Below are 18,961 nucleotides of genomic sequence, written 5' to 3' on the forward strand. Positions count from 1 at the left end.
AAGTTCACAAATGTTGGTTATAGCTTAGACATTCAAATTTAACCATAGATGGTGCTGCTTGAGCAGTTCAGAAATGCTATTTGGCAACAGATATTTGAAATTGTACCTTGTGTAGACTTGATATAGCTTGTCAACACAAATTAAATTTAGTGTTGAATGGGGAGTCATTATCTTATGAAACAAATGAAATTCTGTATCAAGATAAGAAACTGCCAACCATTTGACAGTGTCAGATGTTTCATACATTGAAAGAGCAATATGTGCCATGTTATATTTGACAGTTTAGATGTGAAAATGAAATCTTTTTTTTTTTTTTTAAGTATACATGTTCAGTATTAAAACTTCTAGTTTTGAGGATTTTTATATGGGGTTCCTACGAAATTCCCGTTTGCGTAACCGTTGACCTTCACATTCTTCCATCCACACCACTCTGAATAAGGCTGTTCACTCATTCTTTGGCCTGAGGCCCTGAGGTGAGATCATGAGAGGTCCCACATCAGCAATGGGCTGGTCACCTGCACTGACAAGGAGACTCCTTGCAAGTTCAACCAGTTCAGGCAACCCGTTTTGGGCGTCTTCTATGAGGATAGCCATGGAAAGTGCCATACATCTGTGACCTATACCAACTGGTTGAGTCTGTTCTATTTGTTGGCATCAGTCATCACCACACTCTTTGCCCCCATGTTGCTCTGCACTCTATTGCCATTTTTTAAGCATCTTTCACTGATGTACTCACAAGCCTGAGGTGCGTTTCCCAAAGCCAACTATGATCGCAAGTTCCGTCGTTCCCAATAGAATTCAATGGAAATTGTGATCATAGTTGGCCAACAATGCTTTTGGGAAACACATCCCTCTTTGGAGCCACCGAAACTGATGGCTTTGATGGTGGGATGGTCACAGATGAAGTTCACAGTATCCTGCTGTCCGTGGATTATGTTTAATGTTCTATCTGGAGCAACGGAGTCCTGCAGCAGTTTGGCAAGCATCATGGCGCAACCAAGCACTCTCTGAGGGCTTCAGTAAATAGGTGGTCCCACACACCATGCCCAATGAGAACATCCATGGAGGAATCATGCCCGCGAAATTGAAGGGGGCGATAACAGCACATATGCCAATGGGCAATGTGTAACCAGTGGATATGTGTATGTGTCTATGTCTTTAGTAAAAGAGGGGAGGGACTCACCCAGCATAAGGGATGTGATACCACAGGTGTGCTCTACCACCTGCAGTCCATTGAACATATTGCAACTCAGCATCAGCCAGGGTTTTACCCTGCTCCAGGGTAACCATGGCCATTGGCCAGCTATTTATTATTGTCTTTTGCGAGTTGTTGATAGTCAAGGAAGATCTATTGGTGGGCCAGGATGGAAGTTTTGGACCAGGTATGGTAAACCCGCGAGCACGAGTCCACGGTGGCCAACATCTCCTCATGTGTGGCTTTTGGCACTGGACCAGTGACCTGGTTGGTGGCAGGATTGTGATTCTCCAACCATTCTGGACTCTTGGATTCTACAAACTTTCCATCAATGGACAGCTTGTTGGTGGGCACAGAGGAGGATTAGCACATGCATCCAACAAGAGGAACCATATTCTTTACAAGGGAACGCATTAATGAAGTTCATGCCAGAATTCGTATTAATGTTTTATTGAACTCCCTAATGTGCATCCAGCCCCAGGCAGAGGACATGCGCCAAGAGTATATTGCAGAATGTGTAAACGCTCTGGAAATGTCACGTTTTAGTGTCTTTTTAATTGCATCAGATTGATCAACAGATACATAAATCTCTTAATGTAATAGACATGATAGTTGTCCTTTCGTAATTATACCGACATGAAAGTGCGTATCAATACAACGAATGTTATTTCTCGTGCCATTTATACGCCTAAAAGAGTTTTTGCGTGTCTATGATACGCAGTTTGCGCGTGCATATGATACGCACTTTATGGCATGTAATACGCACGCACCCCCCTCCCCCCCTTCCCCTAATCCTACCCAAGGGGATTTCAGTGCGTAGCATATACACGCAAAAACCATTTTTGGCGTATAAATGGCACGAGAAATAACATTCGTGGTATAGATACGCACTGTCATGAGACTGTGTTGATAAAATACATTTAAGAAAACTTTTATAGCAGACATCAGCCTCTTTAGTGTTTAAACCCTAAAAAGTAAATGTTATTTATTGACATTGATGGTTCCACGAAGAACCTCGAACAATCATGGAACCTTCCTTTCCATTGCACAAAATGTTATTTTAGATTATTAAAATATTAATCGCACAAATGAAAATCTGCTTGCTGAAAGGTTATTTGGGGAACTAAAATGGTTCTTATGGCTTTTGCTGATAAAAAAAAACCTTTTGGAACTGTTATCTTTAAGTATATCACAAATGTTGTACCATTTAAGCTGCCAGGGGCTGTTATAATCATACCAAACAATTCTGTACATCCAAACAAATTGCATTACACTCAATTACAACTAATTTTTAATTATAACTTTTTGATAAATGTCATGGAGTCTAATAAATAATGAGGTTGAGTAAATGACGACATTGTTAAGTTTTAGGTGAACTCTCCGTTTAATGATATTCGGATAATGATGAGTTATCATCAATATGAATAAAATCAATATATATAAATATGAGTTACTAGAAATGAGTTTAAACGGACGGCCCAGGTGCGCATCAATTCCTCTTTATTGCATTAGAGACATACATTAATTTCCTCATATTTGAGAGTTTTTAATGATACTGTCTGCTCAGAGCAGAGACGACAACAGCGATGAACTTCTGCCAGGCAGCCTGCACGTTAGCGGTGAAAGAGGAACCCATAGTCGCTGCAATCACGATTGTCAGGCAGTCAGCCAACAGCTGAAACAGAAAAGGCAAAAGAGTGTCACGCAACTGGTTGCTAAATGTTTTAAATAGTGTCTGAGTATATCTGTACGAGTTTTATATGTTTTTATGCTTGCCCTGAAATTGTCAGGATCCACGTGCAGTTTCTCGGAGTGCAGGACGCTCAGATCGGCGTATGCGTTCTTTATATCATCCATGTTCTTCATGGCTTTGTCAAGCCCGTGGAGCACAACAGTTCCGTGGGCTGCGACCATTGGATTGGACTTGATGGCCTCTGCACTGTACAGGTTTCCAAAACCTCCGAAGTACCGCTGAGTCCAGGGATATACAATCAAGACCCTGCAATATACAACATGACATAACATCCACAAATTAATAAAATTAAAATTGACGAGTTCACACGTAGGCCTAAATGAAATCTAAAGTTGTATTTATGCATATTTGGCTTGCTGTCTGGGGGAGGGCTTCGAGCTCGGAATTTTTGCCCGAACCCAGAGTACTCCCCTATACTGGGGTAGACCCAGCCTAGTGTGAGGTGATGGGGTGGTGGAGGGATGCTGAGACACTTTTCGTGAAACAGGAGGTGAGAAAAGCTTTATTTATAGCAGCTTCCTCTTGAGCTGATCGTTTGATTATTCCCGTACTTTGTTACATAAAACCTCATTTAAAATAAAAAGGAATCTAGCTCTTTTGTATCTCTACTCTGTACAAAGAAAACTTGCATAAAGTATGAGAATGAGGAGCACATTAATGGGCATGGGTCTTACCTCTGCAAGGCCTTTGGGCCAGCGTCCTCATAGTTAAGCTTGCTGAAAATGTCCTGGATATAGGCACGCTCCTGGTCGGTCCACACAACCATCTTGTCAGCTTATGATTTTCTTCTCCTTTAGGAATAAGAATCATATCTTTCCACTCATGTCTGCACTATTTATGTCATCGGGTTGCACCGCCAATACAAGTAGGCCCACTTGATTGGCTGAAACCTTTCATGGGCAGGGCGCTAAATATGTAGTGATTTTGGACGTTTGCAATCTTCTAGAGGTTTTAATGTAAGAAACAAAATATTTGTAGCATAACATACGCCCCATTTCATGAAAAGAGTAAGGGAAAAAACAGTATGACGCTGAATAGAAAGTGGATCAACATATCCTGGAAAGGATCATATCTTTAAGATAAAACATGATATTCCTACAACTTTATTTAATTGTTTTAATCCCTGTCTAATCAGTTGTGAACGTGACTTTCAAAGACTATAAATTATTGTCGTGATCTCAGCTGTTGGTTATCTTATTCATACATACGCACATTCAAAACGTCTCTGCTTATCTCCACTTACAGACTCTCAATTACGTAGATCTCAAAATGAAATGCAATTGACTGAGTGGTTAAAAAAAATCCAGTCTCACCAAATGCCAAATAAAAAGGGCGTGGAGGTTTTATCGATTCACTAGGCGAACATTTGAGAGCCAATAAATGAAATAAATGATTATAAATCAATTCAGAATAAGCAATCAAAACTGATTCAGTTCCCTTTTTAGTCGTTTTGTCTTTGCAATAGCCTAATGTGCCTTGTAAAAAACACATGTTCACGTTTATTGTTGTTAGGCTACTGTTATTATCAATATTACTAATGCAAATTTGCAAGAATTAAATGTGATATAAGTCGTATTTATAGTAAAATCAGAGGTGTATATGAGGCGTGTATGGGCAAATGGACCTTTCAGCTATTAAGAACTAAATTAAGAAGTAAATTAGCACACAAAATTAACAAAATAAATAAATCAGAATAATCAAAAATTGTGCTTCCGTTCCCTTTTTGGTCTTCTTTTTACACAATATATGCCTTGTAATAAAAACAAAACATACATGTTTATTATTATTATTATTATTAATTTTGATCTTAATATTAATAATAATAATTTCCCAAACCATTCGTTCAGTTCTCAAAACAGACACATTTCGCAAAACGTTTATAATATATAAAATCTTAACGATTTCTGCAAACCTTCACACAAATATGCAGGTAAAATTCAGCAGGTTTAATCATGTTCCCATTCATATAACAATAAAAGAAATCATATTAACTCAAGCATCACAACGTGAACTAGCATTATAAAATAGCATTTATCCATGAGTAAAGTAGCAAAACTTATGACACACCAATCAGAATCTCAGGGTAATATAATTCGGGCCGCAGGTGCTTTATGCATTGTAACACTGGAGAGAAAGCTGAAAGCATCACATTGTTTTTATACTACTTAAACATGCAGTATAATTATTAAAGTATACAGTACTTTAGATGAGGGACATTTCACTACAGAAAACTGTAGCACATGTTGTACACCCTCGAAATCACAATTGTAGAATTTATTTGTAGGCCTAGCCATTTTTTACTTGTGGCACTGGCGACTGTACTTTTGCAAAACTGAGAAATGACAGCGGGGAGGTAGAAAAAGTCTTGTCAGAAGACAAAGAAGCTGCGATAGTATTGTATAATGATTTTGTAGCCTAATTAAATCTGGCCAAAGGGGAGGATAGTGACATTTTTTTTTACTGTAATTGAACTAGGCTACTGTATTGTGTTCCATACCATGTTATTCAATTCTTCGGTATTTAAAGTTCACTTTATTTGTGCTGTAAGATACCTTTACAGTAATGTAATGAAACATATTTTTTTGTACTAAAGCTCACTGTTGTAGCCTATTATATCATCACCCTTTCATTTACTGTAATAGACACTGAGCTGCAAAAATTATTACGTTTTTGTTACAGTGTTATAATAAATTAATCTCACTAGTGTTCGCTGAGCAGGAAAGTTGTCTGTGTATTTGTTCGGTTTTGTGTGTCATCTGAGGCCAATGTTTGATTCAGGACAAAAGAAAATATGTTTTTGACTGAAACGGGTTTTTACAAGGTTTGTACAAGTTAGTGTGTAGTTCAGGGATTGTGTTTATAGTTGTGAAAAAAAGGTGAATTGTTTCATGAATTGTGTCTCAGCAACCGAGTAAACAGTAATAGACATTGTATTAAAAGTAAAATCAGTGGCGCATAGCCTATGATGAACCGTTAAGAACTAAACTAAATAAATTAGCGCTCAAAATAAACTGCATTGTTTTGTTTATTTAACAATTACAGTTACTTTTAATGGTCACATATAGCATCTTGCATATAAGAACGAAATTAACCAAATTACTAAATAAATTAAACAATTATTTAAATCAGGTTGTTGGGTTACTCATGAAGATGCGGGCGTGAGCTGATTAGGATCTGATCCTCGACTTGTGACTCAAGTGCACGCGCACGTACAGTATCATCACGTATCACCCCAAAAATGAGGTGGGGGAAATGGGCATCAAGTCAATTTTCAGCGTTCACTGGCAGGAGTTCAGTCTGACACGCAATTAGGTTGTATCTTGGGTGTGCCCATCTCAACTACAAACGCTTAAAAGGAGGACCAACATTTAGGTGGGTAAGTCATTTGACCACGTCTATTCATTCCAGACATCAATTCAAAATGAGTCTCTCTGCTAAGGACAAAGCCGCTGTGAAGGCCCTCTGGGCAAAGATTTCCCCAAAGGCTGAGGATATCGGCAATGAGGCGTTGTCCAGGTAAGAAAAATTCTGGAATTTCGTTAAAAAATAATTGTGCAGATCTATGGGTCTGATTAAACTGGAACTTACATTACCCCCTCGTTTTGCAGAATGCTGTTGGTCTACCCTCAGACCAAGACCTACTTCTCTCACTGGAGCGACCTGACCCCCGGCTCTGCCCCGGTGAGGAAGCATGGAAAGAAGGTCCTCGGTGGACTCGGTTTGGCTATTGAAAAGATCGACGACCTTTTCGGTGGCCTGCTCACTCTCAGCGAGCTGCATGCCTTCCAGCTGAGAGTCGATCCTGCTAACTTCAAGTTAAAAATAGCCTATCTGACGCTACTTATTAATAATTGAGCCGTAGGCCTACTTTTAGTTGTCATTATTGTTAATCATTATTGATCTTAATTTAACAGATCCTGGCCCACAACATTCTCGTGGTGTTGTCCATGCTCTTCCCTGATGACTTCACACCTGAAGCCCACCTGGCCATGGACAAGTTCCTCGCAAGAGTGGCCCTGGCTTTATCTGACAAATATCGTTAATCTGTATGATATTTGTTAAGCAGTTTGAATGTTGCTTTGTCGATTTGGTGAACAACATGTCAATTAAAACAAATCTGGAAACACTTATCTGGTGCATTTCTTCCCTAACACGTGACAAAACAAAATCTAAATTTGTTTGCATAGCCTACGAACATAATTATTGGATCATATGAATTCTGTTAGATTTATGAAATTGTTTTAGATCATTACACTCGGATTAGACTAAATCATACAGCGGACAGGGCGAAATTACCTGAATAAGTTAAGGCTGTTGCTGAATAAATATAGCCTACATTTATGTGGATATTTCAATCTTCACATTTTGGCATACCATGCAATGTTCAAAATATACCGCAACTGATTATGTTTATTTTAGCTTATAAAATATTTAAGACCTTTGTACAAAGTAGCCCTAACACTCTAGGCTACATATTTATATTATATATATATATATATATATATATATATATATATATATATATATATATATATATATATATATATATATATATATATATATATATATATATATATATATATATATATTTTTATATACAAATGAATGTATAGGCCTATAAGCTATAGCCTGTTAAAAAATTAATGTAACTTTGAAGAAAGGTTTTGATCCACTACAATTTATATGTACCTAAATATAAATAACCTAGGCCTACATTGCAATATAGAGCAAAAAAAAAATAAGTTAAAAAAAATAGAAGATAAAAACCCGTCAAATAATTAAATGAAATCAACTGATTGAGACGCGCAAGCAGCTTTGAGTCACGTGAGAAATTCTTGGAAGGGCATTTACGGTCATTCAAAGCTGATATCTTGATTGTCTGAAAAGAAAAACAACAACAACAACAACACTCATCAAAGAGCCACATGCAGAACAAACACCACGCGCAGACCGACACTGCTATTCGGCATAAAAGTAAGTCTGCTGAAAAGATCTCTCGAAAATTTACATTGAAAATAGTCAAATATGACAGAACTTTACACTGAAATTTACACTCTAAAAAACTGGGTTAAAAACGACCATGGTTGGGCTTTGGCAACCCAGTGCTGGTTAAATATTGAAGACATGGGTTATTTTGACCCAACTTTTATACATTCAAACATTACACAATAAACCATTAGCTGGGCTGTTTTTAAAAAATAATGTCACACAACTTGATATCAAAGGTTATTAATTTTATATAATGATATAGGCTCTAAAAACTGTTATAACTATAGCTATAAGGAAAATTCATTTAAAATATTTTTTATTCAATGGCAATTCATTCTTTGACAATCATAAAACATTAAGAAAATGAAGTGGCAGGAGCAGCCTTGGCAACTTTATGTTATACTGACCCAACATATTAACCAGCACTTGGGTAAAAAATCATACAAAATTACCAAATAAAATGGCTCAACAAGCTGAACCCACCATTTGGGTTAAAAAATAACCCATCATATTTTTATGAGTATAGTTATTGTGACAACTTGTAAAAACTAGGTCTCCCATATTTATTCAATTAAAAAACAAGAATAAAACACACATAATTCAGTTCAAAATAATAATAATAATAATCATTATAATAATAATATAGCCTACAATTATTCGTTATTCATCTTCTTATTATATATAATTATCCATATAATCGATTTTGATGGTATATGGTGTCTATACCAAAAATAAAAAAATGTAGACATTTGATTGATGGTTTACACAGAAACTTGTTTTGAAGCTGAATACAGGAAATGCTCCAACAGTATTAATGTTGACATGTGCAATACTTTTAAACACACACACTGATAAAATAAAAAAATGGAATACATTTTATTTCGAGTGAATTCTAAATACCGTCTGAGATAAATCATTTTACGTGAAACATTATCATACTGACATCTGCTGGAAAAAAAGAAAAAGGGTTGGTCATTTGTGATAAAAGGCAAGCACAGTAAGCCACAGTTTTAAATCTAATTGCAATAAGTTAGACATGAAATATTTAGTGTTTAGAAGTAATAATAGCATCATGAATTGAGAGGCTTTGCATGCTGATGTGCTCCAATATCATTTCATTATAACTCGTGTCTTCTCATCTCCAAGCAGAAGCCTGTGAAAAAATAATAAAGTTACAGTCTGCTGTAAAAAATTATTTCTTGCCAGACCTAAACAAGGAAATATGGCGTATTTAATACCAAGGCAAACCAACCTCACGAGAGCAGCAGCCACCAGACCTCCCCCTATCGGACCGACCCAATAAACCCAATGATAAGACCAGTGGTTAGCTATCAATGCAGGTCCAAAAGCTCTTGCAGGGTTCAGACAGGTACCAGAAACATCTCCTCTATTAAATAAAACAGCATAGATTATTCATACAGATTCAAATTCTATTATAGCATTAGCAAAGCAGAAATGTTATGTAGTCTACATACAAAACACATACTACATACTAAAAATGCCATTCTCAGCAATTACAATGAAGAATTACAATGAGGAGAATTAAATGTAATTTGTAAATCATTATTTATACCCCCAATAAATCATTAGGGCCTACTATTGGGCCTTTACTCTGTCTGTGGGTTTTGCAAATATTTAACCAATGAAAAGTATTAAAAGGTAACTAAACACTAAAACAACTTTTTTTAGTTTATGATCTGTAAGAATGGAGCTTCATAAATGCTGGTCATTGATTCGAGAACATTTTTTGACATTTGGGTTTAAAGTGTTTTAATCCGACAATGTAAGGTGTAAAAACGTCTGAGTGCTGCCCTCTTCATGTTGAACGGTGGCTACTGCAGTTGAATTTTCCTATTGGAAGTTGTGGTACCCTCTGACGTCAGAGGGTACCAGCTAACCACGCCCTTGCCTACAGAGAGATGCTTCTCAGGTGCACGCACCCCCACCGCTGGGCTCTGCCCACTTTTCCAGCATTTTTCCAATATTGCTAGTGGGTGGAGTCAGGCTGTGACCAGGGGTTTAGTAACCCTTTAAAAAGAGCTTCAAGTTCAGACTAAACCTCGTATCTCCATTTGATATTCAAACTTTCAGTCAAACCTCACATTAATCCTCCCCCCCTCTATCATCACATTGCACACAGTTTGGACATCTCTGCTTGTTTGCAATGCAACAAAGAATATAGCCAATACTGTCAATAGCCAATAGTTATAGCCAATACTGTCTTAATAGCCTCGTCATAGCACTTCATCTTTTATAACACGAAATTTTGGAAAAATGACAAAAAACTGAGACCCATATAGCCACAATAATATGTAGGCCTATACGTTTATAAGTTGCAAACCTAATGCAATACTGCCTCAGGTCTGGCAGTTTAATGACGGGCAAAATACGTAGGCCTCAGACATTCGCTGGTCAAAAACTTGTTAACTCCATTTGATCTTGATTTTGGTATAGATTCGCTAGTTCAAGACTCACCCTGCCAGAATATTGACGATAACAGTGCAGCCCGCCATGAAGGGCACCATGGGGCTTTTGCTCTTTCCATTGACTGCCCCCATCAGGACTACCATGGTTACTAGACATGTCATGGCCATTTCAGCAAACACAACCTTCCCCAGCTGCTCATCAGACTTCAGAACAGCAAAGGCCGCTCCGGTAGCATTAATGTAGTTCTCGTGTGATGTCATAACCTTGAAAATACATTCTCTGTTGAGCACTTTTTTCTGTAGCCTAACCAACAATATTATTTTCTGTTGTTGTATTAAGTGTATTCTTTTTCACACCTTTGACATTGCAGCTCCCAGCACACCTCCGATAATCTGACTGATAAGGTAGGGAACAACCATCGTCAGCTGAAGTCCACCACACAACCAGATTGCGATGGTGAACGGAGGGTTGAAATGTGATCCGCTGCATGGAGAGAGAAAAAATTATTCAGGTGTGATATAAACTCGTTTGCTTTCAGAAAGGGATTCAGAAAAATCCCCTTCAGCACTCAAAAATAATTTGAACAAATCAAAAGAAGTGCATAAAAATATGTATATAAAAAAACTGTAACACTTTATTTGATTTGTCCTTACATATCCTACGTATAATAATAACAGCAGGGGCTATATTATGCATAATTACTTGCAAATAACCCTAATCAGTGTACAGTATGTTGTTATACACAGTACTTTAATGAATAATTATACGTAACAAGGACACATTAAAATAAAAGATTCTTACCTGATTTCTGCCATACATTCCACCAGCACAGCCACTGCTAAACCATGTGCTAGTGCTGGCTGTAGTCTTCCTGCTGCCTCCACATTTTCAATGACAGACACGCAGCCAATGAAGACAAAAAACATTGTGCCTACCAGCTCGGCAACACATGGCTGGATTATTCTTTCATACTTGCTCTGAGTTTTGGGTGAGGATTCATTCTTCTTCAGCAAAGTTTTGTCCAGCTCTTTGAGCTCAAGCTTCTCTACTTCCACTGACATTGTGCACCATCAAGTGCAATGAGTAACTTTGTGACTGTGTGGCAGAGGGAAGCACTATGATAAAAGAGCCAAGTTGACTTGTTTCACCATAAATCACTCTTATATCCTTGAAAGACTGATATATTATCATAGGATTATTATGAAGGATACAGCAGCCACATACTGTACAACCAAGAGACAATGAAAAGATCTGGAAAGTTTCAACAATAACTGTGAGGTATAAGCATAGACATTGTCAGTCTAGATTTAGATCAATGGATGTTTCTTCCCTTATCAGATGTAAGTGGCTTCACATTTGGACAGTTTGTTTTCCACTATTATATCTGTGTTATTGATTTGCATGTCAAGTGTGTGATAACGGACCTTGGCTGTAAATGCTATCACCCAAATGGCATAATAAAAACAGCACATGGACTCTTCAAGGTGAACTTTGAGCATATTATATGCTGAAGTGTGATATGTTGTTTTATTTATTATTATTTATTAATAATTATATTAATATATTTGAGTACATTTGTATTATTATTTCTAAATTAAAAAGAATATGTATAAGATTAAGGTTTAGATAAATACCTTAACCAAGTGTGGAGTTTTGTTCCTCCCTCATATTTAAAAAATAAAAAAATATTGAAAAATATTTTCCTCATATTTTGATGTAGTTGGGGGCCTCAAGCACATAAATAGGTACTTTCGGGCAAATTCATCTAAAAGCACCAAATTTGGCACAGATGTGGCTCAGGTCATACCGAAATGATTTAGGTAGGGCGCCGGAGCCAGCGACCCTCGGAGCCAAGATGGCGGCCAAATCCAATATGGCCGCTGCCCGAAAAGGGTTCCGGCTATAACTTTTGAACCACATGAGTTACAAATACAAACTTGATATGTTTTTTCAGCTTAATTGATCATGGGAAACACATAGGAATGTTTATATTTATGACCCAGTATATCTGGACCCCTCGATCCTCCAATTCCAATATGGCCGATGTCAAAAATAGCAGTTTGGGCTGTAGTATTGTGCATTACATCCCATTGTTTGCGCAAATTTATCTACAAGCTCCAAATTTGGCACAGATGTAGCTGAGGGCATACTGAAATGATTTAGCAATGGCGCCCGAGCCAATGGTCCCTGATACCAAGATGGCGGCCAAATCCAATAGATCTGTGCCAAATTTGGTGCTTTTTGATGAATTTGTACGAAAATGTGCTTAAATCAACTAACAGTGATTAAAAACCAATATACCCTCCGGACATCTCTTTAGTCCACTACTGTGTGTGTGTATATACTGTGTGTGTATATATATATATATATATATATATATATATACACACACACTCCTGGGAAAAAATAAAATAAAAAATTGGGCTAAATAAAATGGCTTTTAATTTTCTTAACCACAAATTATGTTAGTAAAGAAATTGGTCAAATGTAAGCAAATGCACTAAATTCTGTGCTAATTTACTTTATCTACAGCATTTGTGCAATTTCCTGACCAGTGATTTGTGATTAAAATGGTTAAGACCATTAAAAGACTACTAATATTTTGACTTGGCCCATTTTTATTTTTTTTATTTTTTTGGCCAGGAGTGTTTGTGTCAGTGTGTGTGTGTGTGTGTGTGTGTGTGTGTATATATATAAATATATATATATAAATATAGGGGTGCTACATATTTACATATTGTAAAGTGAGGAAATACATTCAGGCAATATCTAAGAAAAGACTTTATGCTTATTAACATAAATCATCAGAATACATAATGGCAGGCTATAAAACTAAAAAAACAAATACATTTGTCAAAGAGACAATGAAGCATCAGAATATAGAAAGTTTAGAAAACCACTAATATAAATGTTTGACAATATCATACAATGCTTTACAAATAATCTTGAATTTAAAAAGCTTGCAACATTGCAGGATCCTCCGAGGTCCTTCATCTCCATCATTTGAAAATAACACGAATCTTCTTGTCTCCCATTATCAGCCTAGAATGAATCAAGCAATTGATCAGTATACTTATACTCACATATTAAGATTAAAAGTTTTATGCTATAATCACATAAAACCCATATCAAATATTAACTCTTGTTTTAATATGAATGGCTTCAAAATTAAATAAGTAGTCATATATTGTTTAAGCTGATTCACTTAATGACATTATACTCCTCCTAAATGAAGAAAATCATTCATTGTGTAAAGAAAACGTGAGTTGCAAGAATACCTCACAAGGCTGACAGTGACCAAAGCACCAGACAAAGGTCCCACCCAATATATCCAGTGGTACGTCCAGTGACCGGACACTATCGCTGGCCCAAAGGCCCGTGCTGGATTCATACATGCTCCTGATATTCCACCCCTGTTTGACATGCAAGACAAAATCAGTTAAATCAGAGTTTCTCATAACTGAAAAAATGACCCCAAATACAGCATGTCAGCACATTTTAGAGTTAGGAATTAATATTTCCTTTTGCCATTATTATTCTAAGGCTCCTGGTGTCTTTGTTTCCTGTAAAATATCCTGTGATTTCCTGTTTGTTTGGTTGCCATGTTCCTCAAAGGCACCTCATTCTCCACTTTGAAACAAGTGTAGCGACTTGTGAGAAAACATCTGCTTATAAAAGCGCAAGAAACATGATGACAGTTAGGGGAGATCAGGGAGTAACGGAATAAGATAAAACATAATCGGTTTCACTGATTAGAGATGAGCTACTGGGGTTGGCGGGTTAAAATCACTATCATACATTAACATCACCCCGAGGGGAGTCAGGGGACAGCAGTACAAAAAAATTCAAGTAAAATCTAGTTAATAATTAGATTTTTTTTTTAAAATAATGTTAATGGTTGTTAAATGGTAGAAACAGTATTATTGCTATCAGTAGTAGTAGTAGTAATTAATAGTATTATATAATTATTATATTTCTATAGTTCATTTTTTGGCAGAATGTAGAAGTATATACTCCCTGTCTGCCAGCCATAATATTTCTAGATTTATATTTTTTTAAAGCAAATCATAGGAAGTTTCAGCAATAAGGATCCACCAAGTCAAGTTTTATAATATGGATAATTATAATGTAATTAAATTAAAAATATAATATAAAAAATTATAATATTAGAATTATACTATACAGCAACAGTCTATATAACATGTAAACATTATAAACATAAACAAAACATGTTTAGAGTTGTTAGACTGCATTTGTTCTCTATCTTTTCGTTTTATTTGCTGATATAAATTAATATGTTTCCTGTATGTTTTTTTTTTTTAAATGAAATCAGCATTTTTAATTACAATGTACAACATATCTAAAAGTCCATGTTGTTGTAAAACAGTTGTGTTACAGTACTGTGTACTGTGTCTTTGGACTCGTTGTACTTGACACTACAGGGGGTTTTTATTGCTTTGGTGTAATTTTCACAAGTAATTAGTAAATTTTGAAAACTCTTAGTATCACAACAGGTCATCAAAAGTGCAAAAGTTTTTAAACATTTCATCATACATTCAATTCAATTACAAAGTATTAGTTTCACAACACAAAATAAGTATTGCATCTATATAATTGTTTCATTCACAGTAACTGCCTTTCATAAAGCTCTTACAATCAAACTTTTGATTTTCATTTCCTCTCGTTCAGTTTAATACATTTGTCTATTATTTAAACCAACTGAACTTGATGGTTAATAAATGAATTATTTGGTACTTATTAGATTTCTATAGATATTGATTCTATATAAATAGTTTCTATATAACTTGTTTGCAATTTCCGATATGTATTACCAAATGTAATGAAATATTTTACATAATGATAAGTGATTTATCTTAGATGATAACCACTATGTTCAAAGTGTGTGCACGCACATGTGTGTGCATATGTGTGTGTGTATGAGAAGAGAGAGAGAGAGAGAGAGAGAGAGAGAGAGAGAGAGAGAGAGATTTGCAATTTGTGAACAAATTGTGAAGAGCAGGATGGAATACAAGGGAGAGGAAACAGTTAATGACAGTGTAACATTTTACATGACAGTATGCCATGCGATACTGTAACAGATTACCATGGTAGAGACTGCCACATTACTGTAACTCATAGTATAGATACAGTCATATGGCAAAGTGAGAACATTTACTATATTGCCAGCAAACTCTATTCTAGCACAAAACCTAATGGCCATTTCATAACTTCATCAGACATTTTGATAACACACTTGATAGATACTATTACAAACTGTATGTATTCAGTTACATAAGTTAGGTAATGTAAGTGTATTTTCTAATGTGGCATCTGTAGCCTGTATTACTGTAATTATTTTAGCAACAAGGGAGATTTAAAGCATGTATCTTGCATTGTTTGCTATTGAATGAACTGATTGTTAAAAGTACTAAATTGAAAGAAGATCATACTGTTGTGTTTCAGTGATTAAACCAAACGTTCTCATTACATATCACAATGATCTTGTGTTTTGAAACAATGATTATGTAGAATGAAAGCATGAGATCAGGTTTAGAAAGAATGACAAGATGTGTTACAAGTGTGATCAGTTTTGAAGAGTTTTGAAAATGTACACCTTACTTGTGAAAATAGTCTCAAAGCCAATAAAAAAACTGTTCAGATATAAGTAGAATTCAAAGAAGAACTACTTTCATTTGTATCAGATATATATAGGAATATTATATGAAAGAGACTCGAGGTATAGATGCAGACATAGATGTTTAAACAATTGTTTCCAGTCTTTCCTATTGTTAAATATTTAACTCAAATGCTCTTTATGGCCTAAAAACACTAGACCAGATTTGTTTTCTTCTTTTAAAATTTAGTGTGGCAAAGTATTCTGTACAGTAGGCTGTATAATTTGTTTGTGCCTTGGTGTGAAATATTAGTTTCCTACCCAGCCAAAATATTTGCAGTCACGGTGAGTCCAATGCAGAAGGGAGCGAGATGACTTCGAGTCCTTCCGTTTACGGCACCCATGCTGACAACTATAGTCAAAAAAAGCGTCATTATCATCTCTGCCATAGTCGCAGAGCCAACGCCGTGAGAGGACTGAACGGCATCAAACGCTGCTCCAGTTGCATTTCCAAATGCCTCATTCGTGGTGACAGCCTAAAGAATAAGAAAAGGTTTATATGTATTCTATATGCAAGGTTTATATTGCATTGTCAAAAGTGTAAAAGACTGTATACTTCCAGCAGTTTGAGCAATAAGGCACAAACAAAGTTACAAATATCGAGAAGAAGAAGCTTGCACACATACTTTGGCAAGGCCGGCAGCAATCACTCCACCTAACATCTGTGAGAGCACGTATGGCACAAGGAGCATCAGTTCCATTCCTCCGATGAGGTAAACACACACAGACACGGCCGGATTGAAGTGACCACCGCTGGGAAACAAGATGACATCATAAGATCAACCATGAAAAGAATTCCTACAAGAAAGAACTTGGTTAAATAAAAAAAAATTAAATAATTTATTCACATATTTTCATTTTATTTTTTAAAATAATAAAAATAAAATATATTATTTTGCGTAGTAATCACATATTAATGCATGCATAATGTAACATTTAATTTATTTTTCAATACTGACTGAAATCTAAACAAAATTGATATTCTAAATATTGATGGAAAACTAAATATTGTAAATATAACAAGAATATAATATAAATAGGATCATAGACATAGTTTTATAATATAATGTATTATTTTTTATTTGTTTCCACTGTTTAAAAGTCTAGCCATTTCATAACTCAAGAACACAAAACATAAGGCATTTACCTGATTTCTCCAAATATGGCAATTGCTATGGCCAATGCTAGTCCATGTGCCAGTGCGGGCTGGATGCTCCCACTGATGCCCACGTTCCCCATGACCGACACACAGCCCACGAACATGAAGAGAGTGGAGCCAAGGATCTCTGCCAGGCACGGCTGGATGTAGTGCTCAAAGAAGGACTTTTTCTGCGTGTTCTGATGGCTGTCCCCTCCATCGTCTGTGGCTACTGTAAAGAGATCTGCTTTGGACTCCACTGAGGTCATTTTGTCTGTATGAAGCTTCAGGTGTTCTGTGCACACGGACACTGCAGCTTTCTACTGATAAAGGTGGACAGAGGATGGGGTGGAGTGGTGGTAAGGCGGGCCAACAGTCTCCTTTGTCATCACTCTTGGTGGCTTGGGAAAAACACTCTACAATTACAGCAGTGGAGAGCATTGTTTGGGGGGGGGGGGGGGGGGGGGGGGGGGGGGGTGTGACGGGTTCAGGATATAGCTTATCATCCACCAAACTGCTATTACACAACTGAGGACAATAAAAAGAGCACAAACTCTCATGTCACTCAAGGTCTTCTCGACTGTCTTATGCAACTGAATTGATTAGAGTTAATGCAGTTTTCCAAACTTTGTAAATCTAATGGCATATTATAGATCGCTGTGCATTTCAGCATGGCCTGCAGTACTTTTTGTTTTTTTTAAATCTGCATTTCATCTGCTCTCATTCTCATGCATCAAATCAGTGTTCCTGTGGCAGTAAATAACAGCACAAGGTCGCTTTGGGTTAATGTTTCTCTTAAGGGACTCACTGACAAAAATGAATACAGAGAAAGACTGCAGGATGCCTGGCGTTGACGGCTAAAGAGGAAACATTTCCTTTTTTTGTCTCTTTTAATCGCCTTTTGTTTTCTAAAACTACTTCCTGGTGAGTATTTGTGACGTTTGAAAAACATTCACAACCATTCAAAAGTGTAGGGTCTGTTTAAGTTTTTAATGCTTTTTAAAGAAGTCTCTGTGCTCACTAAGGCCTGCATTTATTTAATCAAAGATACAGTACAAATAGTTGTTAAGTATTAATACCATATAAAATAACTGTTATCTATTTGAATATATATTTGAATAAATATGATTTGGTGTTCAAGAAACATTTCCTATTATTATCCATGTTGAAAACATGAATAATATATTTGTGGAAACAGTGATATATTTTTGTTCCTGTGATTCTTTTTGATGAATAGAAAGTTCAATAGAACAGCATTTATTAAAAACCGAAATCCTTCGTAACATTATAAATGTCTTTCTCTCATTTTTTTTATCAATTTAATGCATCCTTGCAGAATAAAAGTATTCATTCATTTATTTTTCTTTTTTTAAAGAGAAATTTTACTGACCTCAAAATTTTAGTAGTGTACAGTCTGAAGAAATGCCATGGCATGTCAAAATGTACAACTTATGAGCTTTCAGAGAAAAGAAATGTGCTTATTTTTTTAATATTCGTCCTATACCAATAATATCAGTGAACTTTATAACTACATTTTAATCAAATAGATAAATTTAATAGCAACATTTTAAATAAAACATAAAAATATTGTATTAAATTATTTTATTTTTAAAATAATAAATATATTATGTTGCATAGTATACAGATAATTATTGCAAGCATAATGTAAAATTTAATTTATTTATAATTACATTTCTGGCGACATTACTCATTGAAAAGTAATTTAAATAGTTGCTATTCTGTTTTTTAAATATTGTAAATATAACAAGCAAACTGTTTCATATG

General features: G+C 35.8%; 4 protein-coding genes and 2 pseudogenes across 5 annotated transcripts in view; 1 reads left to right on the forward strand and 5 right to left on the reverse strand.

The window, feature by feature from the left end:
* Positions 1 to 18,961, reverse strand: part of shisa9a (shisa family member 9a) — a 736,130-nt gene that overhangs the window by 305,358 nt on the left and 411,811 nt on the right. The gene's annotated exons all lie outside the window — the stretch shown is intronic.
* LOC143710325 (methylmalonate-semialdehyde/malonate-semialdehyde dehydrogenase [acylating], mitochondrial pseudogene) lies at positions 307 to 1,558 on the reverse strand (annotated as a pseudogene).
* LOC143710291 (hemoglobin subunit beta-2-like) lies at positions 2,677 to 3,808 on the reverse strand (annotated as a pseudogene). Its single transcript, XR_013194513.1, has 2 exons — positions 3,623 to 3,808; positions 2,677 to 3,194 (listed from the first exon to the last, which is right to left on the reverse strand). The product of XR_013194513.1 is annotated as a hemoglobin subunit beta-2-like (transcript).
* hbae5 (hemoglobin, alpha embryonic 5) lies at positions 6,188 to 7,070 on the forward strand. Its single transcript, XM_077201273.1, has 3 exons — positions 6,188 to 6,464; positions 6,557 to 6,773; positions 6,863 to 7,070. The coding sequence occupies exons 1-3, from the start codon at positions 6,370 to 6,372 to the stop codon at positions 6,989 to 6,991; spliced, it is 441 nt and encodes a 146-aa protein (XP_077057388.1). The 5' UTR covers positions 6,188 to 6,369; the 3' UTR covers positions 6,992 to 7,070.
* On the reverse strand, positions 8,913 to 11,476 carry aqp8a.2 (aquaporin 8a, tandem duplicate 2). Its single transcript, XM_077201274.1, has 5 exons — positions 11,166 to 11,476; positions 10,721 to 10,847; positions 10,413 to 10,627; positions 9,190 to 9,324; positions 8,913 to 9,090 (listed from the first exon to the last, which is right to left on the reverse strand). Exons 1-5 carry the CDS (start codon positions 11,423 to 11,425, stop codon positions 9,048 to 9,050), a joined length of 780 nt encoding a protein of 259 aa, XP_077057389.1. The 5' UTR covers positions 11,426 to 11,476; the 3' UTR covers positions 8,913 to 9,047.
* aqp8a.1 (aquaporin 8a, tandem duplicate 1) lies at positions 13,133 to 17,572 on the reverse strand. Its single transcript, XM_077201089.1, has 5 exons — positions 17,186 to 17,572; positions 16,665 to 16,791; positions 16,300 to 16,514; positions 13,643 to 13,777; positions 13,133 to 13,406 (listed from the first exon to the last, which is right to left on the reverse strand). Exons 1-5 carry the CDS (start codon positions 17,443 to 17,445, stop codon positions 13,364 to 13,366), a joined length of 780 nt encoding a protein of 259 aa, XP_077057204.1. The 5' UTR covers positions 17,446 to 17,572; the 3' UTR covers positions 13,133 to 13,363.

Source organism: Siphateles boraxobius, unplaced genomic scaffold (genome assembly GCF_051911475.1).
Source record: "Siphateles boraxobius isolate OS27281-9 unplaced genomic scaffold, OSU_SipBor_1 46, whole genome shotgun sequence".
NCBI lineage: Eukaryota > Metazoa > Chordata > Actinopteri > Cypriniformes > Leuciscidae > Siphateles > Siphateles boraxobius.